Below are 26,858 nucleotides of genomic sequence, written 5' to 3'. Positions count from 1 at the left end.
TAACTTAAAAATGTAACTCAATATTTTAGTTATCAAACTAAATTTTGCAAGTTCATCAAATGTCTAACCATTTGACATACAATAAAGAAGTTATTTGAATACATTGATTGTTCATCTATTTTAAATTATATTTTTTAATAGCTTGTTATACTGATTAATAAGTAATTTTGACAGTAATTCATACCTTTCACAGGACTCACGACAAAGCATGTGTCCAGGACTAGTATTTATTATACGTGTAGATTTGAATATGCTCTTAGTTAAGTTTTATGTGAAATAAAAATATTTTTACCTAATAAAATAAAATAAAAAATACATGACCGAATAAAACTATTAACAAAAAATGACTTTGGAGATATTTTTTACACTTTTCAAATCTAAAACGCTCTATATAAAAAGAAAGTTTTTTATTTTCAAAGTTAAAACAAATAAATTTTTTGAACTAAACTAAATAGTAGAGTATCGTTTTCGACACATACATGCCTCGTGGACCTTTGGAACCGACACGTGTATCTTGGGCATTTTTACATTACAAATACAAAAATTATTTGCTGTGTCAAGTTTCTGAATTTTGATCCCAAAACAAATTCCAAAAATCCAGTTCCATTTCGTTTCTACTTCCAATCCACAACCCGCAATCCCCAACCCGACAAACCCCTAATCTTCATGAGGATTTGACTCTAATCGTGAACAATCTAGGGCTGGAATAGGGCGGTTTTCGCAGTAGCAATCATGAATATCTTCAGACTGGCTGGGGACATGACACATTTGATTAGTGTCTTAGTTCTCCTCCTGAAAATCTACGCTACCAAATCATGCTCAGGTTCTTATTCCAACTTGCATTTTCATTCTCAGTTCCTCGATCAGCTATTGTATATATTTTGTAGTTTTGCATCAGAAGGTACTGTGTTCTATTAATTTCGTCGACTTTATTCGTGTTGAAACCTGAATCAGTAGTTTTGCTTTATACATGAATGACCGTATCTGATTGGCTCTTAAAATTGCGAGTTATGTTTTTGATTTTGTATGAATTGGAATTGAATTATGTATTGATTGGACTTTGTAGAGTGAATAAGGTGTGTTTGATTGGGTTCCATTGAACAGTTCATGACTGAAAAAATGAATGTTCATTTGATAAACTAAGAGTGAGCATTATTCCATTTATGTGCTAATTAGTGAATCGGACAATGCACAGGATACATTATTTATAACCTGAAACTCCTAGGAATTGGATGATGTTATACCTACTGAGAGATTGCAACGAGTGAGCATTCTTTTTTATTTTACTGAGGAAATCTGTGAATTTTGAAACTTCTTTGAACCCGGGAGCTTTTAACTAGGTTTTCTTCTTGCCACGTATTAAGTAGATATATGGATTCATTAGGGCATTTAGTGAAATCAGTGGCATTGTGGGTAATTTGAAAATATGAAAAGACAGTGTCAACGTGTTCGATTGCATGGAATGTTGTCAATAAAAGTATATCAACAAACCAGATGAAGTATGGTATGTTAGGACATAGACTACAAATTTGGTAAAATGGTATTAGTTCTGATGTGACAGGTAATTTAACAGAATACTAGATGGTATAAAATATCATTGTCTATGTATTGCCCCCTCCCTTCCCCCCTAAAAATACAAAAAGAATCAGAAAAGAAATGAAAGATGACTTATTCTTTAAATAACAAATAAAACATATGTACTTGTTGCATTCACCGGTAGCTTGAAGTATACTTATGCTGAAATCTGGCTAACGTTTAGCTGGAAAATAGTTGGATTGAGAGTCTTTGCTGTATTCAGGAATATCATTGAAGACGCAAGAGTTATATGCTATTGTGTTCGTGACTCGGTATCTGGATTTGTTCACTGACTTCATCTCTCTTTACAACACTGTGATGAAACTGGTTTTTATTGGTAGCTCTTTGGCAATTGTCTGGTGTATGAGGTACCATCGGGTTGTCAGGCGCTCATATGACCGTGAGCTAGACACTTTTCGTTATTGGATTCTTCTTGGGGTGTCTTTCATTCTGGCACTTGTTCTTCATGAGAAATTTACCCTTCAAGAGGTTAGTGATTTCCAAGTGTTCAAAATTTTTCATGTGGATTGTCCTAGCATTGATAATCATGCTTATTGTCACATAATTTTGTAATGATAGATGGTTGCTTATGTGAAGTTGATCTTGGCAAGCACAACATCCTGTTGGTGCTTGCAACAACCATATTTTCAGAATTTCCATAGGCTGGCTACTGTGAAATAGTGAATTTCATCCTACAAATGTTGTGTTGCTTTGAGTCCATATATAGTGAACTTGAATACAACAACTATTTCTTATCCAAGGTAGTTTGGGCCGGCTATATGAATCATCATTCCCATGTCGCTCCATTTAATCTCATCTCAAACACCCGGGTGCTGATGTAATGCGTGGCTAGGTGGATACCTTTCAATGATATATTCTGCATTATGAATCAATTGCAAATTGACTAGTTTTATGCAGACTGCCTGCCTACGCAACTCTCCTATTTTATTCGGATTTGGAACCTACAGCATGAGCATTCTCGCAAAATCAGTCCATCACTAGTGAATGAACACTATAAAATGTTTGTGCTTATTACTCACATGCTACTCTGCATGTACATGGTTATAGCAACCCTTGAGGTAGTGCTTGTACAGACCTTCTTAAGGTGATCCATTTTTTTGATGGCCTCTGTTCATGACAAGATATAAACCCTTTTACGTTGACAATATACAATCAGCACCTCGAAATATGTTAAGATGATATGTTTGCAGTCATGTGATTTGGCAAACCTTAACTAATCAGCTCGTTAACGTCAGTCTGCCCCCTTCAAGAATAATTTCTGTAATAGCCATTTATATTTGTTGTTTGCTAAGTTCCTTTAGTATTGAGATATTGTTATGATGATTTATCCAGATGGAGGGCCGACAAAGTTGCGACTGAAGTTTGATCTTGTCTATTTTATATTTGACTCAGGCTACTTTCCCCTATTAAAAGTCAGCTGAACCCCCTCGAACTTATTCTTACCCTCTAAAACCCTACTAGGTCATTGCAACTCTTCATGTGTATGGGCTTGGTTTCTAGTACAGGTTTTTTATGACTTGGTGTTGTTCCTATTATGCTACATTGCAGTTTGCATGAGTAAAGACATCTTCTTGTCTATATCATTTGCAATGTCATCTTATATGTCATTCTTGGCTCCCCTACCCTTTTGGTCATCTCCAGATATTGTTTGTCCGTCCTGGCTGTTAAAAGATGAGCTCATCCATCACCCTAGCACATTAGGAGACAAAAAAGATACTGAGATTTTTCAGTATTCATGGTATCGTTATAGTCAGACCCATCTGTTTGTTTCGTTAATGACTGAGTTTTTCTTTTTATTTTGTGGGGAGGTAAGGTAAGTGGAGAGGAGGTTTTAGTGGGTGGGGGGTGGGGAGAGCACTGGTAAGGATTGAACCTTACACTTGGTTGCGAGGTGCTCTACTAATAAGCTGCCATTCATTTCTCTGAATGACTGATTAGAATTTCCGCGAAGACCCTGTGGCAGAGATCGTGTTACTTGTTTCCTTATCCTTTTCTGGGATAGTCTTGATTCTCGAATTTATATTTGCTCGCTCCCTGTTTACACTATTGATGCTATGTATAATGTTGTTCCAGGTATTCTGGGCTTTCTCAATATACCTGGAGGCAGTTGCCATTCTTCCCCAGTTGGTGCTCTTACAAAGAAGTGGAAATGTTGATAATCTGGCCGGACAATATGTGTTCTTCCTTGGGTATGCTTCCTCTCCAGTAAATCTGGCCAATTCTTAAAAGGGAATTGTTTTGCAAATTGCATCATATGTTGAAAATTGTAGAAATTTTGTACTGATCTGGCCATATCTATTTTTTTTTTAATCTGAGTTCTATTATCACTCATAGCTGAAATTTGACAATTCATCATATTTTTTCATAAATATTGCAAATTTGCTTGCGACATAGCGCCAATAGAGTGCTGGTATTTTAGGTTTACGTAACGCTAGAAAAGGCTTGTCTCAGTTTTAACTGTGCAAGGAGTTAATGAAGTTCATCCACAAATCTATATCATCTACAAATGATTGTAAACATTTGAAATTGAAACGATGTGGTACATTTATTCTTCCTTGGAAGCATTGGTTCTCTCTTTCCATAAACCAAAGGATGTGTGGTGGAACTGTATTCCATCTTAATTGTCTTTCTAGTTTCTGTCTTCTCCAGGTTATAAAAGTGTTCTTCAATACTGTGCTTTAACCACCGAGATTGAAATAGATTTAGGAACATACTCTAGATCTTCCATGTTAGAGTAGAGTGCAAAAGAAGATATCTTGGGTCCTGAGAATCCTTTTCATGTGTAACATAATTTCAAGTAATGATTTCCTTACTCTGCAGGGTGTCCTAGTTAGGTTGACTTTATACATAGACAGAACATGCTGTTTTTGAAGGTGCTTTTTCTTTTCTTAAACATTTTTCTTGCCCCAGTGAGTGGTTGTTGCTTGGCTTTGTCAATTTACTTGACTGAAAAGTCTTCTGTGCATCAAACAGTGAATTAGATCCTGAAGTTAGCCCCTCCTTCTCTAACTTCTCAAAAGACCCAAGCTCATCTGCAGACCTCGCAGTCCATGGCAATTCTTTCAGAACCCATTGTGCTGGCAATTCTTCTTGAATCTAAGCTTTTCTGTTTATTTTTGCATTAAGGTTTCGTGGCTTAAACAAAATGTGGCAAAATGTCTATAGATATGGGATTACCTCCTTTAAGGAATCCAAGCCAAGCACCTTGCCGCCTTCTTATCTTTTACCCATCACCTACCTTAAGATTCACCCTGGAAGAGAATCATCCCATAAATTTCTTATATATATTCATGTTGCAAATCCGTGAGTTGATACTGGATCAGTTCACCAATACCCACACCTCCAAGCATCTTGCCACCATCTTATATTTTTTTAACCATCATCTACCTTAACATTCTTTTTGACATTGTATGGCTCCCTCAATATATTCTAAGTTTCATTGCATAACAATGAGCTGATCATATTGGATTTGTGCACCAAGATTCATTCATGCATACTTTTTCTTTAATGGCATTCTTCAAGACTTTCTTGTTCATTACTAACTGCACAACCATGTTAATAATAGGGACTTGTATTGTGCAGCCTCAGTTTTTCTCAGCTAAATCACTTTCCTTCTTTACCAATTACAATAGTCACTGCTGTCTATTTCACAAGTGAATTTTTTCTTTCCAGAGTTACCTCCGAAGTTTCTCCTAATTCTATCCAACTGCCTCTCCACTCTTGACGGAATGGGTTATGAGGTATAGGGACATTTCATAGACCAGGATACCCTCAAGTACAGGGTTTATGAGGGTCAACTTACTATCCATGGATGGGTAATGTTTCTTCCAAGTGGCTAATTGTTCCCAAACTTTCAACTTGTATAGGTTGGAGCAGAGCTTAAAGAAGCAATTACCTCCTGCCACTTTGAGGGATTTTTGTTGCTTGCCCCTAAAAGGGAAGTCCCATGCATGGTGCTGGAAAAGTTCCATCTCTCTATCCCAACATCCTTCCAAGAATGAGGAATAGATACTCTTTGCCAGGTTTATGAAGCCCAGAAACTGCCACAAAACCAATAGTATTGTCGTGACTCACAGATATCTTAGCCTTATTTCCTCTGTTCCAATAAAAATTTGAGTCAACATAGAGGAACTTTGAGATAGTGATTGTTTTATTCCTTTTTGTGCCCTCTTTGAAAGTCTTATCCAACCTTTGTCCATAGCTATATACAACATTCCTCTCAGTTGAACAATCTGAAGAGAAAAGCTGGTAGAGGGTGTCCCTGTCACGATCCCCTCTGAAAACTCTCATCCAGTCGACCCATTTGTCTTTTTTCTTCAAAAGTCACAGTATTACATTAATATGATCATAAGTCCACCAGGAATTCCTAATCTTTAGTACCATACTCCAGCTTTGATTCTTTGTGATTTGGTTTAAGAGGGGAACTCAGAACAGTAAGGGAATGTGGTTCCTCTCTTTGACATTTATCTCTAGTGCAGTTCTTGATGTGTATTTCCCACCTTTCAATTTCTGTGCTACTGGGCAACTTTTTCATGACACCCCCCCATACATGCCCACCACACATCTACATACAAAATCCATCCCGACTTCAATAATCCTTCTTCCACCACAATTCAACTGCTATTACAGTCAGTTTTGCATGTGACTTTGGTGTCAACATCTGTACAATTTTTCAAGGCTTTACGTATGAATAGCCTTTTTCATAGACTGCCTAACTCGATTGGCCAGTTAATTTGATGAATTTTATTAGCTTCTTATCTACATCAGTCCTTCCATTATTGAGGATAATTTTCAGAATGATTGTTGCCGGATTTCTAGACGGATAAATCTGCCATAAGTATTGAGTTTTAAATGACATTCTTCAGTTTTCAAGGATCTTGGGTAGTCATAACTTGATTCCTTATGAAGATTGTGGAATTTTCCTAGTATTATTAGGCATTAGATTGAGGTACTTTAATTGTACTTAGCTTGTTGGCACTTAGAATCTTGAGCCTCCTTTGGCAGTCGAAACACTGTCATTTGAGGACGTACCTAGAGAACGAACACAAGTGTTATTGCTGCTAGAGGATATGCCTTTATTTTTTTAGGCAGCATGTTTAACTTTGATGCCATTATTGTTGTGTGCGCCCGATGAAATGAATCTGATCAAGCATTGACATCTTGTTGTGTTTTAAATTTGGTCTAAGCTTTATATGTTTGCTTTGAGCTAACGTTCCCTCTCTTGTGATTGCTTGCCATGAGCATCTCCATAATAAGGCAAACACAATAAATTGTTCCTTTTTCGAGCTGAGTGCCCGTGCTGTGACTTTAAACAAAATCTTTCTATAGCTTGATTGCAATGAAAGAGATATTCAGATCCATTAAATCATGTGATTTATGTCTCTGTAGAATGCCACTATTTCAGATCGGAACTACAGCATAAAGCTACAGAAATGATGAGGTCTTCCATTTAAATGTTTTCTTGAGCGATGGAACATTTTTTTTGACAGCACTTTATTAGCCATGTCTCTGCAAGACAAGGGAAAATGGTTCCCTTTCTCGCACCATTCTCTCACTGTCTACCCATATTTATCATCTCTTAGTTTTGTTTCATATTATAATGCTTGGAGCTGAAAGGATCTAACAATTAGAAGTTCCTAAATTATGTACATGCGGCATGTGTTCCTTTCCAGTTGAATACTGTCACACAATGACATTTACAATTTGATTTCAATTAGCTAAGATTGATTGGGTATTGTTAGTGACGTGCTGGTTTTATGCGATCACAGGGCCTACCGTGCATTTTACATCTTAAACTGGATTTACCGCTATCTGACGGAGCAGCGTTTCACTAGATGGATTTGTAAGTTTTTGGAAGTATAACCAGTACTGTTTGTTTTCAATTACTTGCAATGGTTCTTTGAAGTTGAATTTTCCTTTTCTATTTTGTAGCTTGCGTCTCTGGTCTTGTCCAGACAGCCCTTTATGCAGATTTCTTTTATTATTACTTCATCAGGTAACAATTTGTTAAAACTTCCTGAAGTGGCTCCTCCCTTGATGACGTAAACAAACTACTAACAAATTTGTTTTGCAGCTGGAAAAATAACGCTAAGCTTCAACTGCCAGCATGAGGCAAAGAAGATATATGATGAACAGCTTTAACACCTAACCGGAATCTGGTTTCATGCTGTGGCTTGTGACATACTACTTTTTTTGGATGTGAGATCATACATGGAGTTTGGCCGAGGGTCAAGTATTTCACTGAGCTCCATCTTACATTGTTAGATTCAGAATTTCAGATACAGTAGTACCCTTGTTAATATGTCAGAAATTTGTTAATTTGAAAATATTGTCTGCATTCCTGTCAATTGTGATTCGAACTTTCAAAGATATGACTAATCAATTATTTTGCTTCGTTCATGTAATGGTTCTCAGATGTCTGCATATCTTCTTCCTTTTCGAGGTGTCTTTGTCTTTCTTTCTTAACAAATGCTGATTAATTATAATATCCTGCTCCAAATATATAGTTCTTGTACATTGTTGCTAGTGTCTATGACATTAATGCATCACTCAAAATGGAAACTTAAGAGAACAACTCTCTTTTCTTCGTAAAATTTGGTTTGAAAATTGCAGAAGTCGTAATAAGCAAGGAAGGCATAATCAGTAAATCTTCAAAATGAAACGAACAATTTAAAAACTTCAGAACACTTTGGTGACCCTGCTGTACTAAACCTGATCTTAATTTAAAATGAATCATAATGGATCGAAGCTTTACGTTCAGTCACATCCAGAAAGCTTATTGCTTCCATAATTTATTAGCTGAAAGGATACACCTACAGTCTATATCTTTGGTTGAATCACAATATTACAGTACAAGAATGACAAATGAGAAGAGGAATCTCTCAGAGAGGAGCCGGCAACCAGTCGAGCATTTCACCAGCAAACATGGGAATAATATCTCCTGATGCATAAGAAAAGGATTCGGGTACCTTCCATGGCGTCTTACTCAACTTAATCTTTGAGTTGTTCCTAGGAAGCCCATAAAAGTCTGGTCCATTGAAGCTAGTAAATGCTTCAAGCTTGTCGAGTGCATTTTCCTAAACCAAATTTAAGTCATTGACTTATAGCGATAGCTACTAAACTAATGGAAGTAATTAGAAACATTATAACATGGATGAGAGGATCTATTGTAATTACCTTTTCAAACACCTTTGCATATACTGACAAGGCTACAGGTGCATTGTAAATACCAGCACATCCACAAGAACACTCTTTTCTTCGTCTATCATGAGGAGCACTATCAGTCCCAAGAAAAAATCTTTTACTTCCACTTGTTACAGCTGACACAAGCGCCTCCCCTGTGTTATTCAAAGCAAACTTCCTTAGATTAGAACAAGAGAAGTAGTAGGAGAAAGGGGACAAGACTAATGCAGTAGATCTTGTAATTATGCGAGTAATGAATTATATTATATTATACTATATTATAAAAGGGAGTTTAGGCCCAATTATAATATATAATATTCAAGATTGGGACTTTTCCCAATCTTCAATATTATATATTATACTTGTGGGACTTTTAAAATTTCTACTATGCCCAAGTATAATATATAATATTCAAGATTGGGACTTTCTTGAATATTATATATTATATTTATTATATAGTAGAACTTGGGCATAAACTCCCTTTTAAAATAATATATATATATATATATATATATATATATATATATTGATAATTATTGTAATTTTTAATGTTTTTTAAGTCATTTGTAAATGATATATGTTATTTCCTTGAATGGGACTTTTCCATATATATATATATATATATATATATATGTCACAAATGGAAAAGTCCCAATCAAGAAGGCAACATCTATCATTTACAAATAACTTAAAAAGCATTAAAAATTACAATAATTATCAATTTAAAATATTTAAAAGCTATATAATAAAATAGGTTGACTCTCAGAATTGTATCAGGCTCACGTATATTGGGATAGAAAAAATAACACATATCATTTTAAAATTACCAAAAAAGTATTATAAATAATAATAATCAACAACTTAAAATATAGATATTTTAAAAGGGTTAATTTTGTAATTTTATCCATATCACATAAATTAGGACAATGTGACCAGTAATGTACATTATTTCAAAGTTACATAAAAATATTATAAATCACAATAATTAATAACTTAATAACATATATTGGGTCCATTTTAATTTATTTGTCTTATTTTTTTTTTTTTGTTTTTTTTTATATTTAAAAATTGCGTAAAAATACTATAAATCATGATAATTGACAACATAAAATATGTTTTGAAAAAAATACAAAAAATTCCACTGATTCTTGAAGTGAATCTATCGTAAAAATACTATAAATCATGGTAATTGACAACATAAAATATTTCAAAAATGTTGTATGTGGTAGTCTTATTATGCCTTAAATAGCGTCAAAGAAAGTACAGGTTTGTGATAAAAAAAACGTATTCATTTATCCACGCAAACAATCGCTTCAAAAACTCGGTTATTAGCCCCAAAACATACCATTTATATTATTGGGCCCGTGCATAGCACAAGCAACATTATCTAGTCTATTAATAAAGATGAGTTTTTTCTCAAGCACTCAGTACTTTTCCAAGTCTCATTAAACATGCCCCCCATAATGGCAAATTCTTAAAAAGATATGGAAGCACCTTGTTTCAACAAGGACATTCAGGCCATACATTCATTTCCTTTTTTTTTTAGCACATTCACAGCAGTGTTTGCATCAAATGTTCAAACAAGTTCACATGTCTAGGAAAACAAAAGGCAATGGATAGAACTAGCAAATCAAAGAGAGCCTGATCAAGTAGTGATTCGTGACACATTAGCATCAGTAAGACTTAAGACTTTCATAACTCTTACAAAGAGGTAAAAGAAACCAGGTAGAAGAAGAAACTCTCAACAAATTATTCTACACAAAAAGAGGGTCAATTACAGGCAAATAGCTTCTACCTAACTTTCAAAATTTCAGGGTAGTCATAACTCTTACAAAGAGGTAAAAAAATCAGGTAGAAGAAGAAACTTTCAACAAATTATTCCAGACAAAAAGAGGGTCAATTACAGGCAAATATAGCTTCTACCCAACTTTCAAAATTTCAGGGTAGATGGCTCAATAGCCGTTTAATCCAATTCTTCTTTGTTATGGTGACAGTATATCTTATAAATAATCCATAAAACAAGATCAAAATGCCATATTCCAAAAAGATTATAGGCTTTTAGATTTGATTTGACAAAGTATAAGCAAGGGCAGATTAGTTTTCACAAATAGTGTTTTGGACTCACTTCCCACTTACAGGATCTCTTTATCCCCCATTCCTAAATCTCTGGCCAATAAATTGATCAGATTCGTTGAATCTGGAACGAAAATAGAGACGAGAAAACTTTTAATCATGCTAATGGGAAACTGTCCGGAAAGATAAAAATCTGGAGGCCTTGGAGTAAAGAATCTGAAAGTAAAAAAAAAAAAAAAAAGAGGAATTTGAAAGCACACAATGATAGCCTCTTAAACAAATGGTTATAGAGATTCACAAATGGTGAGAATGCAAAACGGAATAAGTCATCGAGACCAAATATGGTATGTAACACCTGTGGATAACAAAGCTTACTAGCCCAAATATGGTGATGGCCTCTGGACTTTCTTTTGATGAAGTCATAGGAAAAACATGTTTCAAGTTGGGAAATGGTAGAAAAATCAGCTTTTGGCCGGGCCATACCCCTCTCAAGTGTGTATCCACTCTGGCAGCCAACCAGAATGCGTAACCGATTATTACTTGAAAATGGCTTGCACGTCATTTTTAGAAGGCATTGCAATGGTTGGGTAGTTGATAGAAACTGCAGTTCTCTTTAACTTGCGACTTGCTCCTTACGCACAGACAAGAAGGACAACATTTGTTGGAGGAGCAAGAAAGATGTCTACTTACAGTTAAATCATGCTACACTATTCTGCTGAAAAGGTTGATTAAGAACTTATGCTAAAACAATGCTCTCTCTTGGGAAATGTGCAATTTCTCTTTTCTTTCTTTCACTCCTTATCCTCTCTCCGATGATTTTTATTAAGTTATGAAGAAGAGAACTTTCTTTGTTTCAGGAGATAAGTCATTTGAACTTATTGTTATTTGCAACAATGAAGATCACGATAGTAGAATAAAGCAGTCGATTCACTAGCAGACTCTACATTGATGAGGAGAATCTGCCAAAGGCATGCGAAATTCTTCAACAAGCGTCACACGGGTTAGGTAATTTGTGTAGAAGGTGGGGTAGGAAGATTCAAGTGTATACTTAAAGAGTTCCAAAATTTCAATGTTAGAGTCGTTATGTGAGGATTGAGTCTTGGTTGGGTGACAAAAAGTCTGCTATCATAATCCCAGAGGATGGCCACATTTGGGGTTGGGGTGACATAGCCGGAAAAATCTTGCGGTTCTTGAGGAAGCCTTCCAACCCAAGGTTCAATAAGCTTATTCATAATACAAGATCATTCACGGATATGGCCAGGATTCCACAGTGGGAGAGCAAAACAGTTCAAGCTTCGAAGCAGGCGCCAAACAGACCCAACAGTGATTCATAAATGGTTTATCAATAGATGGCAAAGCACTGTTGGTATATCAATAAAGCATCTGGGATTCTAGTCAAGGAACCGAAGATGAGGATGATGGTAGGGGAACTTCATCTGTGATTCTGATGGTGAAATTTTCAACTGGCTTTGCCATCAGAGGATGAAATTATCCAAATATATAACAAGTTTTGGGATCTGAATAAAAAGGAAACAGAAGTGTAATCTGATTCAAGCACTGTTCAGATGCTGAAGATGCCTTCAGAGAATCAGTACATCAAAGTCCTTTTGGTGCTGTAAATTTAACTTTAAGCTCTTATCCCTCAACTCTGTCACTCCACTCTCCTTGCTGAAAGCAGGTAAGGGGAAGTCACAGGTACAACTAATCAAGCAGAAGCTGAAAGGGATGACATCAATCTTGGGAAAATGCAACGGTAAGATTAATACTGAAGAGAAATTAGAGTTGGAGAGTGCAATAAAAGGCTTGCTGGAGAAGGTAAGAACTGTGACATCAAGAAACCCATTGGGATCCCTGCATACTAGGATGTGAAGCTTGTTGCTTCAACTTGATATTTTATTTCATTTTTGATGAAATAAATGGTGTATTGATAAACAAAGCATCCAGCAGATGCATAATTACAAAAGTAGGAAGAGTCAACTCCAAGAATGGACAAAAATAAACTTCCCAACAAAAAAGTAGAACTAAGCATCTGGCCTTGAGCTTGATATGTTTTCCTTTTGTTGATAGTGTTAGTATATTGTCCAGCTTATGTTGATTAGGATACTGAATGCAATTCTATTAAGGTTCATGTATGAAGTAGAAGCATAGAATGCTAGCACAGTACACTTAATTTGCTCAAGTTACCTATCACACTGGAAGGAAAATAATTAACCTTGTTTGTTAAAATGCAAGTGTAAGTATGCAATTCCTCAACTTTTCAAAACCATCTAAAATTGGAAATAAGGAAATCAACCTCTTCCACTTTAGTTGAGTTGAACCAAGCAAGTGGAGGTTAATGGTAAATACATTATGCATGAGAAAAAAATGAAGTTCTTGTCCCCTTTGTTGAACCAAACAAGGTCTATATGACCTTGTAGTCACTACAGGTGGTTAACCAAAGAATCCTAGTCGGTTTTTCAAATTAAAAGTAATGTTACTTCATGATTGTTCTTGCAACCGACAGACAAACACCAAGCGATATAAGAGAATTTGAGCATCAATATGAAAGGATAAAGGATATTACTGTGGATCTCTCTTTTGAGGACTGGAAGGCAGTAATTATGTGGTTGTAAGCCCCCTTGGAAGAGAGAATTCCTGTTCAAAACAAGATGTTGTGGGGTGACAGTCGCTGCAACAAATCCTTTAAAGAATGATAGGAAGGTTAAATTAGCATTTGAAAAAGGAAGGTCAATGAAGTTCTTTCATCTGACAAGAAGACTAAAGTTCAAAGAAGTGGATAAAGTAGAAAAGATTACCTTCAGTGCAAGATTCAACAAACTTAACAGCATCCATGGTGGTAACATGCTCCATCACGACCTTCAATCGTGGAAATTTCTGCACCAACGGTCTTAGAACCGTTTCAATGAATACCTTTTCTCTATCAAACATGTCAACCTCAGGATTAGTAACCTCTCCATGAACCTGCAGTCAAATGTAATACATAAAAATCCTATAAAATGAAGTTTTTTCAAGGAAAATGACAAAAATCACAAACTTTGACAGAACATTTGGGGGAAGAAGAAACATGATTAAGGTTGAGTCATTACAGTTAAATGCTGAATCTATTTTATAGCAATCCAAGATAAACTGAAACTAGAAAAGCTATAGCATAGGCAAGAAATAACATTAATCATGTATAGCTTCAACAGATACATGATACAACTTTGAATGTGCATCTTTCTACAGTGATAAATAGCAATTTTTTGGTGGTAACGTTAGCATGCACATTAGAGCTTATGCAATGTTCTAGAGGAACAGGAAGAAAGCTTAGCACCAAGTTTAGCATCAAATTACCAGCAGAGGCATATTATGCTCAACCATTTCTTGTAGAACCGGTAAACACTTCCCGAAAAGATCAGTCACTCCATCTTGAGAATTTGTCGTGGCACCAGCAGGGTACAACTTCACCCCAAATACGACCTGGCTCTCTCCTGTGTTATTAGTCTCATTTTATCAGAAATAGTGGACAAAACATAGATAAAACAACAAAAGAAAAAGGAAAAAAGGATGATTCTTAAATGCTTTCATGGAAAGAAAATTAGGAACATGGGTCATTCACATTGGAAAAAACTGCACCCAGATGACAATACACAATCAGTTCAACTTAAATGCCACAAATTTTGACATGTTCAAATTTCCTCACAGGAGAGTAGACCCTGACTTTATAAAGGACAAGAAGCTTGTAATACTGACTTCAAATTTCAAGGATTATGATCTGACACGAAAGTAGACATAATAAAAGGACCAAAAAAAAGGTTGGCATAGCCAAGAATCTAGCCTTCAGTTTTAATGTTTTGAGAACAAATTGGGAATTACACTTAGCTTTAAGATGAGATTTAACAAAGCATTACAATGTCTCTCAAAGTTCAACTCTACTTCAAAGTTTCACAAATTGGCTTTCTACTGGTGCCTTTCCTGTCATGATCTTATTGATGCTTAAATACAACCATTATCATTCACTGAAATTTATTTTTGTTTCCTGAGATTCATGCATGCTCTCTGATAGAAGAATATCAACACACACCGTTAAAACAGTCATAATATAGAAGAATAACACCTAATATATTTTTAATGCAAGATATTTCCATATCAAAAGTATATTGGACTTACTTGCTAGTTTGATTTCCATAGGACTGGTTGTATCTGTCAAATAAAGAGTCATAAGAGGGTTGAAATCACTATCAACAGGTAAAGATTTCAATATCGCCTCCCGGTATGCTACAGCAGCAGCAGTGGTAGTGATAGGAGGCATCAAATTTGGCATGACTATTGCCCTCCCAAAGTGATGTGCACTTTATCAAATAAAGCAAAAATGAACGAGTCAAAATCAAGATAGAGAAACCGAATTTAACAAAGTGGGACAAGAAGTAAAATATAAAGTATAAACTGAATCACAATCAGCTGAAGTATTTAAAACTAGAAACCTGTGAGAGACAACTGCCTTAAGAACATCACCATCACGGAGATGAAGATGCCAATCATCAGGTTGTGTGATTGAGAGCTCCATTTTTGCACTGTAGATTTTTAACGATCTTTTGCGTCCAAAGCTAACAACTGGTATATGTGAAATCTGGATAACCAAAATAATATGATATGATTAAAGAGGTCTGATTTTTTAAGTCAAATTTAGAAGAGCCAGAAAATCAAAGTTATTGATTCCTTTATAGAGCTGATTAGTTCATAAACTTCTTATGCACTACTCTGGACCAGAAACTGAAAGGTATTGATTCCCTTATGTAACACATTTAGCAGTTATTTTACCCTTGGATTATTTATCCCACCATTTATACCTTATTGATAGGATAAGTTATCCCATATACATGGTGGAATAACTTATCCCGGTATAACTTGTTCCCTACCAAACGACCCCAATTCCAAGAATTTGATTTAGGGACAAATCATTTTTTTCCATAAAATACTCTCGCACTAGCGTGTCAAACACCTTGTAACCTTTTCATTAAGTAATGCTGAAATGCAAATATCTACTTAGAAGTAAAAAAAAATGCCCCAGAACCACATATAAACTAATAGAGGTTTAAGCAAAAAAGGCAAATTACATGGGTTCCCTGCATTCAACGGCTTAATATGTAGGAAAGTGATACCTTCTCACACTTTATAATGGGAAACAACATTTTCGAGTCAAAACAGGCAGATAAAGAGAGTTTATAAAGAAATCTAAACATGTAAAAGTGTTATATTACATACTTTGCAGGGGGAGAATAAAGTCCTCATCACTCTACAATCTGAGAAAGTTGTTCCTTTAGAAGCCAGCATTTTGAATGTAACAGAAAATAAACAAAAAATTTCGAACTTTGAGGAAGAAAAGTAGAGAAAGAAAGAGAAAGAGAAGCACCACTTTGAGGAGACGATGGATTTTGCGGTTAGCTGCAATTGGAAGCACTGCAAGTAGAAATTTGGGGGATTACAAGACGGGAAACAAAGTTTCAATTGATTGTTATGACAAGATTTTTCTGACAAATTTACTTATATTTGTTGGAAAATGTATGATTAGGTTAAATATAAATAATATTTGAAAATAGAAAGGTAAATTTTTTAACTTTTTTTCCCAAGAAAAAGAATACGGAAATAAAGTTTTTACTTTTGAGTTAAAAGATCAAAACTAAACTTAAACTGTTTTTTTTTTCTTTTTTCTTCATACCGTGTGAAAAATCATTAAAAATAAAATTAATTGAATGAAAAAATGTAACAAAAATATTGAGATTTTTAGTAGGTAGTGCTTTGTTAGATGAATTCAATTAATCAGCAAAATTGGCATAGAAAAACCAAACCTTAAAATAAAAATAAAAAGATAAATTAAGGAGGCAGAAATACCGAGATTCCTTTGGAGGCTAGCGCTGGCGCCGTCACCCTGCCGGAAATTGAAGAATAGCAAGTGAATAAAAGCAATTTCAGTTTCGGTGTGCCCCAAGAAGTTGTTCAGAATGGTCAAGCGTGAACTATTTGGTACCTTGAGGAACTTGAAGTTCATGCAAATGGGCTTCTCTCAAAGAGGAAAAGCCTAAGAAGGAAGAAGAAGCGACACAATTGATAGTAAATTGAGTGAAGAAGCTTCAAAACCACGTCTCGAAGGTTCGGCTTCTGTTGCTCGTTCTTCGGAGACGAGTGAACAGATTACTAAAAGAGAAAATGTACATCACAATATGGGTTGGAGAACTCTGATCTGGACGATCCTAATGAAGATCTTAAATCGATGGGTATATATATTAAATAATTAATGCGAAGTGAAAAAAACATGTTTATTTATGTATTAAGCTATTAAAAATAAGAATAAACTATTGTTAGGATAATAACTATTGTTTGAATGACTGTTACGTATTGTTTCATAATGTATCGTTATAACGTATTATACTGTTTTAATGAATACAATAGTTGGAGAGATTGTATAGTTCTTCGTTGTTACATAATGTACACATCCATAATTTGAATAATAAACATAAAAAAAAAAATAGAGTATAGGGTAGAGCTACTATGAAAATATAGGATAAAAAATGAAATATGATTATTAAATAATAAATAAAGACAAAATGAGAAAAAATATTTTTACATACTATCACACCAAATCAATTGTTATATAAAATGAGTTTTTGCATTATTATCTACTGATGAATTTAAACAATATGATACAATAAATTTTTTGTAACAATCAAAATACCCATTATATTTAAGGGTAATGCTAAATGGCCAGAATTTGTCCAAAAATTTTTAAAAAATTATATTATTTTTTTTATTTGAAAATAAATTAATCTTTTTTCTATTTTTAAAATTAAAAGGTATTAAGTTTAAAGGATAAAAATGTTCAAAAAAATAAAAATAACATAGATAAAATATTCTTCTGATCAAATTTTCTGACCAATTTTTTTTTCCTATATTTAAATCATCAATACAACACAATACAATACGAAATGCAATAAGCCTCCAAAAAGGTGAAAGTTCCCACCCATATGCATGATATTTGTCTTAAAATTGCATAGATTTTTACGTAATCAAATGCCTGGCCATAAATTCATAATTAAAAGATACTTACAAATTACCATTTAAGTCTATTCTTATATTAGCTATAAAAAAAATCTATCTCACCGTTTTTTAGCATTATTAAAAACTATTTTTTTAAGTCAATTCAAATGAGTTTATTTTCGTTATCTTTAGCTTTTTCATTCACACACACAAAAAAAATTTTATAAACTTTTTTTTTGCGATTCAAAATCAACATTTAAACAAGTTAATTTATGAAGAAAAAACATTGTAAATCATAAATTAAAATTTCTGGCATTTAGAATTACTTTGCCATAAAATATCAAAGAAATATAAACTGTTTTTTTTTAAGACAAACTTTTTCAAAATATAGAAAGATTTTTTTATTTTTTTTAAAAGAAAATGTTATTAGATCTTTATTGTGACTCAAATTGTAGAACTATAGAAGTGCTTTAAATATTTTAAATACAATGTATTTATAAATATTTTTCACTTTATATGAAAATGTTGTAATTTGAGTTGGAGATGAAATTACATTTAGTTATAATTTTGATTTTGTAAATAATATTTGTTTTTAATGTGATTTAATTAAATAAAATTATAAAAATAAAGAATAGAATGACGGTGGACTCGCTTTTGGTTTCTTCTAAACTTTCTTGTTTCTTCTTCTCTGTAGACTTAGAAGTTTCTAATTTCACCGAAAATCAGAGAAATGGGAAAAACTATATATATAGCACTACATAGCTGTCATTGGGAGAGTTGTGAGCACGCAATAATACTCCTCTAAAGAAGCACAAAATTTCCCCTTTTTGCATATTAAACTCTCTCCATCAACATTTTATTCAGTTGTCAATAATTGACTGCGAATTTGATTCCCGAGATCGGCTCAGGTGTTCTTGAATACTCAATTTTTGGGTGACTCTGTTACAATGGGTTGCGTTGGATCCTCACGTACCAAAGGAGATGGTAATTTTTTTCACCAATTTTTACTGATACCCATTTGGTTTCTTGGCGTTTCCTTTGTGTTTGAAGTTGATTGCTTACTTTCTTGATGAAATTATTGTTTTCTTCAATGTTTAGTGATACCCATTTGGTTTTTTGATGTATGAAGTGAGTTTTCCCAGTGTTTTTTGAAGTTGATTGCTCTCGCTTTCTTGATGAAATTATTGTTTTCTTCAATTTTTAGTGATACCCATTTGGTTTCCTGATGTATGAAGTGAGTTTTCGCATTGTTTTTTGAAGTTGATTGATCTCGCTTTCTTGATGAAATTATTGTTTTCTTCAACTTTTAGTGATACCCATTTGGTTTCCTGATGTACGAAGTGAGTTTTCGCAGTGTTTTTTTTTTAAGTTGATTGCTCTCGCTTTCTTGATGAAATTATTGTTTTCTTCAATTTTTAGTGATACCCATTTGGTTTCCTGATGTATGAAGTTAAACATCGCAATGTTTAGTCTGTGTTTGAAGTTGGTTGCTCTCTTTCTTGGTGAAATTATTGTTTTTCTTCAACTTTTAGAGATACCCATTTGGTTTTCCAGACAGAAAATGTGTCTTTGTGCGACTCCGCTTTCTGTGAGTTCAAAGATTGCATTTGTTCTGGAAGTTGATTGCGTTCTTGTTATTATTGGTAGAGTTGTTTGTTTTAGTAATTTTTGGAGATCTCAGTTGGTTATACTGATATATGGCTATTAATGATCTTGCCTTTCTTGGATTGTTTAATTGGTGCTCAAGTAAGTGATATTTGATAATGGATAATTAGTGATGAATTAGGTATTGGGTAGGTATTAGTACTACTATTTATGTAATTGTAAGTTCCATTTTGTTAGATATTGTGGCTGTTTGATACTAGTGGGTAGGTTTAGTTGTGGGGATAATGATGTGTTGGTTATTGACTTATAATATGAGTGTGACAATGAAGAATAGGTCGATAAACTGTTGTGGTAAAGTCGTCATCCAATTTATTAAACTGTTCTTTTGTTCTTTCCTTTCAATTTGATAAGAGACATCACTATTCCTTTTTTCTTTAATAAAGAGAAACCACTATTCCTTATCATTGGCATTAGTCATCTTGTCTTATTCATATTTCAACTTTGAAGTTGTATCTAAAGAAGATTTAACTGGAAGACGAGCTAGATGCAAAAGAATTTGAATAAATAGAGTATGTTATTTGGGAGTCAAGAAATACCCTCGAAACAATAAATTAGATACTTGGCAGAATTATTGACAAAGATGCAGAAATAACTCAACATATATGCACTGGAAATAGATCAGCCAAGTGGCAGAGTGCATTCGCCTACTACTTAAATAGATGTACTCAATGAAATTGAAAGGAGAATTATATTATCTAATGAAGAATCACGTGACGATAAGTGTAGAATGTTAGGCAACTGGAAAATAATGTTTAATCCAGAGTAAATTTTACTTAAATAATATAGATTTGTAATAATAATGACAGAAACTAGAATCTAGGAACAGAAGGTAAGGACTGAAAAACAACATGGTTTGGTTGTGTTGATGGACAAAAAACCATGTTTAATGATGAATGTGTCTTAGATCAAGTCAGTGCTGATAAATTTAAGATTATAGCCGGTGAAATGGTGATGGTAGAGCATATTGGAGTTTCTGTCAAAAATCTGGAGTAGTTTCATCATTAGTTTTTTTATGGTTTGATCTTCAATTCATAGTTATCAAAGTCCACACATGCTAGTTGACTGTTTTGATTCTTTCCTCTGGAAGAGATTAACTCAAATAATCAAATCAGATAAAAGTTTGTGTTAATACACTGAATATGGAAATGCACTAGGAAAAGCTTTTTCTCTATTGAACTTTGTATGGTGTACCTTTTTGTCTGAATAGATCCTTTTTTCCGATGGAATGGAAAGGTGCACTGCTGGTTTTTGCTCATTTTATCAAAGGTCGTACTAGTGAACATATGGTAAAGATTTAGCCTTTGTTTGTATGATTTGAATTTTGTTTGCTTTGCATTTCGACATATTTCCAATTCACAACCTGTAAAGTTTGTAGCCGGTGTTGCTTCACTTTTTTACTAATCTAATACGCAAGACTTTTTGTTTTGTTTGTGGACTCGTTATTTAGCTCTGTTTGTTTTCCTTGATAAGTTGTAGTTATTGCTATGTTGACTTAAGCTTTTATTTAAATTTCTAGGTATTCCGCGTTGCCTCATGGTTTTATATTTGCTATAATTGATTTCTCATTACCTCCCTAGGCTTTTGTTATGAGCATGTGCTCTACTATTCTTTCATATTCAATGATCTACAACTTTTTATTTTTCCGGACTAATTTCCCCTTTATTTAATGATCCTTCTAGTCTCTTTTCTCCTCATAAAGAGACATGGTTCTTACTATTGCTGTTGATGCCCTTCATCTCCCGCAGAATATGTGCTTACAGAATGTTATATTGAAGTGCTGATGATTGTTAAGTGCTATTGTTCGAATAGATCCATGTAGCTTGTTCTTTATCTAATTGAATGTTGTATCATTTGTCTCTTCTCAGTGGAATTCTAGTAAGAGTAATATTCCTAAAAAGATAGTCTAGATCAGCGCTAGATCACTAGTGATGTTACTATCTGCTTTTTAGAGGCATCTGTCCTCAGATATTTGTCTCTGTCCTATGCATGTTGGCTAATTTAATTTAAAGCATGAGAAAATACTAATCTATGTCCTGAAATGTAGTAAGGAACTTTGGAAAGGAAAAGAGATGCACTAAGGCTTTATTTCTAAAGTGACGATTATGATTTTAAAGGAGGACAGTGCATGATTAACAAATTAAGTGTGATTAAACAATCCAAAAATGTGGGACCACCTTACACCCAAAAGCAAATTCTAGTGCCAATTTATGCTTGCCAATATAACTCATGTTTGGTGGCTGTTAGTGAGCATAATGATTTGGGTCCACCTTACACCCAATAAGGGGTTTCGATGAATTTAGAATTCTAGATACTTTGCGATATATATGCGATGGATAATGTTTGATCCTCCAGCTATTGCTACTGTGACTGCTATGTGCTGTTGCACTCTAGACAATTTAACTTTTATCCTTTGCCCTTGTTACATTGTAGATAAAACTCTATTTATTTAGTTTCATCATCAAGGATACAAAAAACACAAAACCTTGTTTTTACCTTTTTGTCTTCCCCTACTTTGGACAAAAACAAGTTAAGCAACACAGTAGCCTTTTTCTTTTTTTCCCGTTCATTGTCCTTTCTTTGAAGAATTCTCCTCCTCTCAGCCAGCTTGGACACATCATCTTGCAGAGATGGTGTCTCCATAAATCACATTCATTATATGAACGGAGTAGTGTGTACGTGGCTATTGTTTGTTTCCTTGCTTTTGTCAGGATATTTACCTTTGGTCATCTTGACTACTTTATGAGGCTGTAAGTTCCTCTATTATCATCCTACACCTTCACTCAACTTCTTGACCCACAGAAGTCAGTGGGTGACTTCATTCTTCCTGAGATCCATTCCCAAAAAACATGTAGTTATTTTCTTTTCTTAATTCAATCGGAACTTGAATTTTGTGTCATTATCTGCTCTTAGAATAACACTCTACGACTCTAGTGTCTAAGTAGGCTGATGTGGAGCAGAGAAGTTGTTATTAAGAGGATCATCCATATTTAGAGAAATAAAGAACAAAATGAATTGAAAATTTATAATAGAGGGTAGATTCTGGAACTAAGGATTTTATTTCTGGAATTGGATCAGATAATTTGTTCTAACAGAAGTTCAGAGCTTCAAGGATGGATGTTTGATTTCCCATAACCATGTGAAAAATCTTTAAATCTTTTTATCTTTTAAGAGTTGTTTCCCATTCACCTAGTAGAGGGTTCAACATTAAATCATAGCTAATACTTGAATGATGCTCATATATTTGATATATGTTTCAATTATAAAAGTATTATAGTTCACCAACATCGTGTCTTCCTCCTTCATTTGCAGAAACTGTAAGGAAGATAAGAAAACCAAAGCCATGGAGACACTCAGAACCGATAACAAGAGCTCAGCTTCTAAAAATGCGTGAGGAATTCTGGGACACTGCACCACACTATGGGGGGAAAAAAGGTAAATTTCTTGATAACTTTTACTAGCTTCTGCAAGTTTCTGGATCCACTGGTTCAATAGAGATGGATGTGTGATCAGGTAACAGTACTATGGGCCTCTGCATTCTTATTTGAGTAACCAGTTAGGTGATAGGGCAATTGTTAAACTCTAGAGTACACATGTGATGATGTCTGACAATCTATATGGGAGCTTGGGCAGAGTTGATTGACAGTATAATGATGTGTAGGAAGTAGGAACTGCTCAAGTATGGATCAAAAGAATCGTTCTTGATGATAAGTTGCTCTACTTTAGGAGGGTTTATATCATGCATTAAAGTTTTGTCGTAACGATCTGGCTCCAGTAGTTTGTAACTTGGATATCTCTTTCAGGCAAAAAATGATTTTGAATTTATGAAAATCAAGCTGAGCATGATATCTTTTAACATCCAAGCTACATCTAATTTTAAGTAATGTGCCTTTTTTCGGCTGTTCTCAGATAACATGATCATTTCAAAAAGTAACATTCCCAATTTGCTCCTGAGCGATAACTACCTTAATGATCCTTGAAAATGTTTCGGTGCTATCAGTTTGGCAAAGTTGCTGCAGGAAGAAACATGTCCATCTCCAGATCTGTTTTGCCTTTCCATATTGTTGGAAAGTAAGCTGCATTAGTGTCTTTTAAATAGTTAATTAAAACAAGGAACATTAGCTAATTGAATAAGTAATTTCAACTTCTAATTAAATGATAGTCCCTCTGTTCCTAATTACTTGTCCACTTTTGAATTGACACACCTATTAAGAAAACAATTAATGACATAGTGAGTTTACCATTTTACCCCTATTAATTATGAAGTGGATGAAAAGTTCTACATTTTTCAAAGTAATTAGTCATTTAATTGAGGGTATAATAGGTAAAAAAAATTGTCTTTGCTTGATTTGTCAAAATGGATAAGTAATTAGGGACAGCTATAAAAGGAAAAGTGGACAAGTAATTAGGGACAGAGGGAGTATTCAAGAAAAACAGAAACAGAGTAACTTTCTTTTTAAAAAAAATGGGAAGCTAATGCCAACTTTCAGAAGAACCCTTTCTGATTGCAGCAATGACAAGGAGCTTGTGTATTCAGAAGAAGTCGGGAAAGCTCTCTAGTAAATCTCACTGTTAATTAGTTTTCAGATCTTCATAATTGAGATACCATTCATTGCATAGAACCTCATATTTTCACGTTGTGAATGAATGGGACACTAGACGTATGATTTCTTTTTCTGGTGGTTATTGTTAAAGTTCAGAGATTGAAATGAAGCTATTGAAAACTTGTAGTAGGGAAGGTCCATTCCCCAACAGTATAGTGTATGGAAATCTTTTTTCTTACAACATATTATACTCCATTTTCAGAGATCTGGGATGCGCTACGTGCTGCTGCAGAGGCAGAAATAGGCCTTGCACAAACAATCGTGAACAGTGCTGGGATAATTGTTCAATCCACTGATTTAACAGTCTGCTATGATGAGAGAGGTTTGCAGTACATGTCGCTTAACACCTTCAACTTCCATTCCTGAGAATCTTAGTTAATGTTGATTCATCTAATGCAGGTGCCAAGTATGACTTGCCCCAATATGTTCTGAGCGAACCAACAAATTTGACTGGTGAAAACTGAGAAGGCAATATAATCAAGTGTTCATGCTTCATCGAGACTGTAAATGCTGTAAATTGCTCTCACAAGTCATCTCTCTCAAATATTCATTTCGTTTCCTGTTTCACGACATCAAGAATCGTCTGTCACAGCAGCAACATGCACCATGATATTCTTTTGGACATAATATCTCTAGCTTGAAGAGGCCTTAGCATAAGTTTCAATTTCATGAAGTACATTTTGTCTAAAAATTCTCTTCCTAGTGCTCTTTTTGACAAAGTAGATGAGCAAAACTTGATTGTACACTCTTTTGAATTCTTGAGCTCTTACCCTGTTATATTCGCGATAAGGGGTTCGGAGTGATGTTCTGTACTCCTTATTAAGAGGTTTAGATGTACTAATGCTGCAGAAATTTGTCAATTTTGAGTCAAGCAACCTACCTCTGAGTTGGCCATTTCTTTATCATTATTAGTTAACTCATCAGTAGATTTAGGTTTTTTCAGCACCTATGCATAGTAGTAACAAACTGTCTACTGTCTTGTGGATTTTACTACTTTAGATATGTCATAGGTAATCTTGGGCTTTTGTAATAAAGCCCATCAACTATACTTGAAATTCCATTATCTTATTATGATGATCATAATTTAATATGTTTATATTGTAGGATTATAAGATAGTAATTAATTGTGACATTTTATTTTTTTTATAAAAGCAAAACACATTGCATGATCATGCACACGTGTACGGACAAGCAAAACTAGGAATAACAAATGCACGTGTTAGGCTACACGAATCAATGTCTAATCTAAGCTTCTACACGTATTAGTAATGCTTGGGTAGGTGGAGGATGACTGAAGAAGCATTGGAGAGAGTTGATTAGACAGAATATGAATAGGTATCGGTGTGTGAGGCACTTCTCTTTTCCCTAAAAGTTGAGTTAATTTATGTTTTCTTTTCGAGCTATGTGATTCTACACCCAAACTAAAACTATTCACCTCACCTTTAGTACACCAATCAAGAATTAGTTATTTTTACCTTCCCGCCAAACTAGAACAAGAGCCAATTGAGTTGATCCAAGTGTTATTTTCTCATTTTTCAAACCTTCATTAATGTGCAAATACTATAATTAATTAGAAGTAAACCTACATTCCTCAATAAAGTTACACCCTAAGATTGGGGGAAGTAGGAGACGGCGGCCGCAAAGGTGCATTTTGAGTACTTTGTTTTTTCAAACCAAAAACATGATTAACTTTGAGAAATTTCACGCTGCATGACTAATTAATTACATTTACCTATAAAAGCAAAAAAGATTAGTGGACTTTGTTACTCAAATCAAACATATTGTCTCTTTGGAACTAGACATCTTATTCAGTTCCCAACATTTTAAAATGATGTTCTCCACCTCTTACACAAAGGCCAACATTGACTTGAGAAATCATTAACAAAGGTCAACATCTTTAACAAAATTACTCCTTTCGTTCATGTTGATTTAACACACTCTTTAAAATAATTATTTATTAGAGGCTCATTTTACTATTATGCTTCAGAAAATTTAATTTGATGTAAGTTTCTTGAAAATTTTCATATCAAATTATATTCCTACAAAAGGAATGATGAAATTGGAAAACTAATCCTTCAAATTCTTTTTGTATGTGTACGTGGAGTGAATAAATTACATATCCTTTGTTGAATCATGAGTAGTCGATTTTATTGAAATTATCAATATATCATGTCATGTGCTACAGTACTAGGAGTGGCAGAACTATATGTATTGTGTGGGGACCGGGTTTAGTTGTGTTGTATATATAGGTAAAAAATAATTCGATAGAATTTTTTTTAAAAAAAATTAAGAATCCCTTTTAACAGAATTTTTGTTTCAAGACAGGTGCATACAAATTGACCGAAACACTTAATATTAATTTCTTTCTTACGAATAGTAGAATCAAAGAAATTTTTATCAAAGTTGTCACGTTAGTATTTTGATAATTGAAAAGAAGCTATTTTTCGATGGATCTTATGTTTTTTTTTTGTTTGGTTTCAAACTTTACTTTCTTGAGCAACAACATATCCCTATATATAGTCCATAAATGGGGTTTGAGAAGAGTTAAGTGTAGACCGACCTCATTTTGAAAGATAGAATGACTATTTTCAATAGACTCGACTCAAGAAAAGAAAGAACATATAGCATTTATAGAGATATAAGCAGTAACAATGACATTATATATAGTGTGAAAATTGAGGCATAAGTGACAACAAGTTGTAGAAACAAATTAAGAATGAGAAAATA

The 26,858-nt window shown here is 34.0% G+C and overlaps 3 protein-coding genes across 7 annotated transcripts; 2 read left to right on the top strand and 1 right to left on the bottom strand.

The window, feature by feature from the left end:
- Nucleotides 1-561: 561 nt before the first annotated feature.
- Nucleotides 562-7,779, top strand: LOC125849390 (ER lumen protein-retaining receptor A-like). The gene is made up of 6 exons (XM_049529468.1): nucleotides 562-823; nucleotides 1,799-2,064; nucleotides 3,670-3,785; nucleotides 7,365-7,438; nucleotides 7,528-7,591; nucleotides 7,670-7,779. The coding sequence occupies exons 1-6, from the start codon at nucleotides 733-735 to the stop codon at nucleotides 7,704-7,706; spliced, it is 648 nt and encodes a 215-aa protein (XP_049385425.1). The 5' UTR covers nucleotides 562-732; the 3' UTR covers nucleotides 7,707-7,779.
- A 696-nt stretch (nucleotides 7,780-8,475) lies between these two features.
- Nucleotides 8,476-17,103, bottom strand: LOC125849382 (dihydroorotase, mitochondrial). 5 transcript variants are annotated; one of them, XM_049529451.1, is made up of 10 exons: nucleotides 16,859-16,894; nucleotides 16,723-16,759; nucleotides 16,244-16,290; nucleotides 15,315-15,460; nucleotides 15,001-15,182; nucleotides 14,185-14,321; nucleotides 13,647-13,812; nucleotides 13,415-13,531; nucleotides 8,773-8,933; nucleotides 8,476-8,672 (listed from the first exon to the last, which is right to left on the bottom strand). In XM_049529451.1, exons 1-10 carry the CDS (start codon nucleotides 16,877-16,879, stop codon nucleotides 8,478-8,480), a joined length of 1,209 nt encoding a protein of 402 aa, XP_049385408.1. In that variant the 5' UTR covers nucleotides 16,880-16,894; the 3' UTR covers nucleotides 8,476-8,477. The 5 variants fall into 5 exon arrangements, with proteins under 5 accessions (XP_049385408.1, XP_049385407.1, XP_049385410.1 ...); XM_049529450.1 differs by having other exon boundaries at nucleotides 16,723-17,103; XM_049529453.1 differs by lacking the exons at nucleotides 16,723-16,759; nucleotides 16,859-16,894 and adding an exon at nucleotides 16,096-16,133 and having other exon boundaries at nucleotides 16,244-16,296.
- A 1,442-nt stretch (nucleotides 17,104-18,545) lies between these two features.
- LOC125849393 (uncharacterized) lies at nucleotides 18,546-25,015 on the top strand. The gene is made up of 4 exons (XM_049529470.1): nucleotides 18,546-18,849; nucleotides 22,840-22,962; nucleotides 24,334-24,453; nucleotides 24,531-25,015. The coding sequence occupies exons 1-4, from the start codon at nucleotides 18,813-18,815 to the stop codon at nucleotides 24,593-24,595; spliced, it is 345 nt and encodes a 114-aa protein (XP_049385427.1). The 5' UTR covers nucleotides 18,546-18,812; the 3' UTR covers nucleotides 24,596-25,015.
- Nucleotides 25,016-26,858: the final 1,843 nt, after the last annotated feature.

The sequence above is a fragment of the Solanum stenotomum genome, chromosome 12, assembly GCF_019186545.1.
Source record: "Solanum stenotomum isolate F172 chromosome 12, ASM1918654v1, whole genome shotgun sequence".
NCBI lineage: Eukaryota > Viridiplantae > Streptophyta > Magnoliopsida > Solanales > Solanaceae > Solanum > Solanum stenotomum.
This window is presented reverse-complemented; position numbering and strand designations above follow the sequence as displayed.

Coding starts and splice junctions, on each gene's coding strand:
- LOC125849390 (XM_049529468.1), top strand. CDS start 733: ATGAATATCTTCAGACTGGCTGGGGACATGACACATTTGATTAGTGTC. Junction 7,439..7,527: donor GCGTTTCACTAGATGGATTT/GTAAGTTTTTGG, acceptor TCTATTTTGTAG/CTTGCGTCTCTGGTCTTGTC. Junction 7,592..7,669: donor TTTTATTATTACTTCATCAG/GTAACAATTTGT, acceptor TTTGTTTTGCAG/CTGGAAAAATAACGCTAAGC.
- LOC125849382 (XM_049529450.1), bottom strand. CDS start 16,879: ATGAACTTCAAGTTCCTCAAGGTACCAAATAGTTCACGCTTGACCATT. Junction 16,291..16,722: donor TAGCCTCCAAAGGAATCTCG/GTATTTCTGCCT, acceptor TTCTACTTGCAG/TGCTTCCAATTGCAGCTAAC. Junction 8,934..13,414: donor CCTCAAAAGAGAGATCCACA/GTAATATCCTTT, acceptor TGAATAACACAG/GGGAGGCGCTTGTGTCAGCT.
- LOC125849393 (XM_049529470.1), top strand. CDS start 18,813: ATGGGTTGCGTTGGATCCTCACGTACCAAAGGAGATG. Junction 18,850..22,839: donor CTCACGTACCAAAGGAGATG/GTAATTTTTTTC, acceptor CTTCATTTGCAG/AAACTGTAAGGAAGATAAGA. Junction 22,963..24,333: donor ACACTATGGGGGGAAAAAAG/GTAAATTTCTTG, acceptor CTCCATTTTCAG/AGATCTGGGATGCGCTACGT.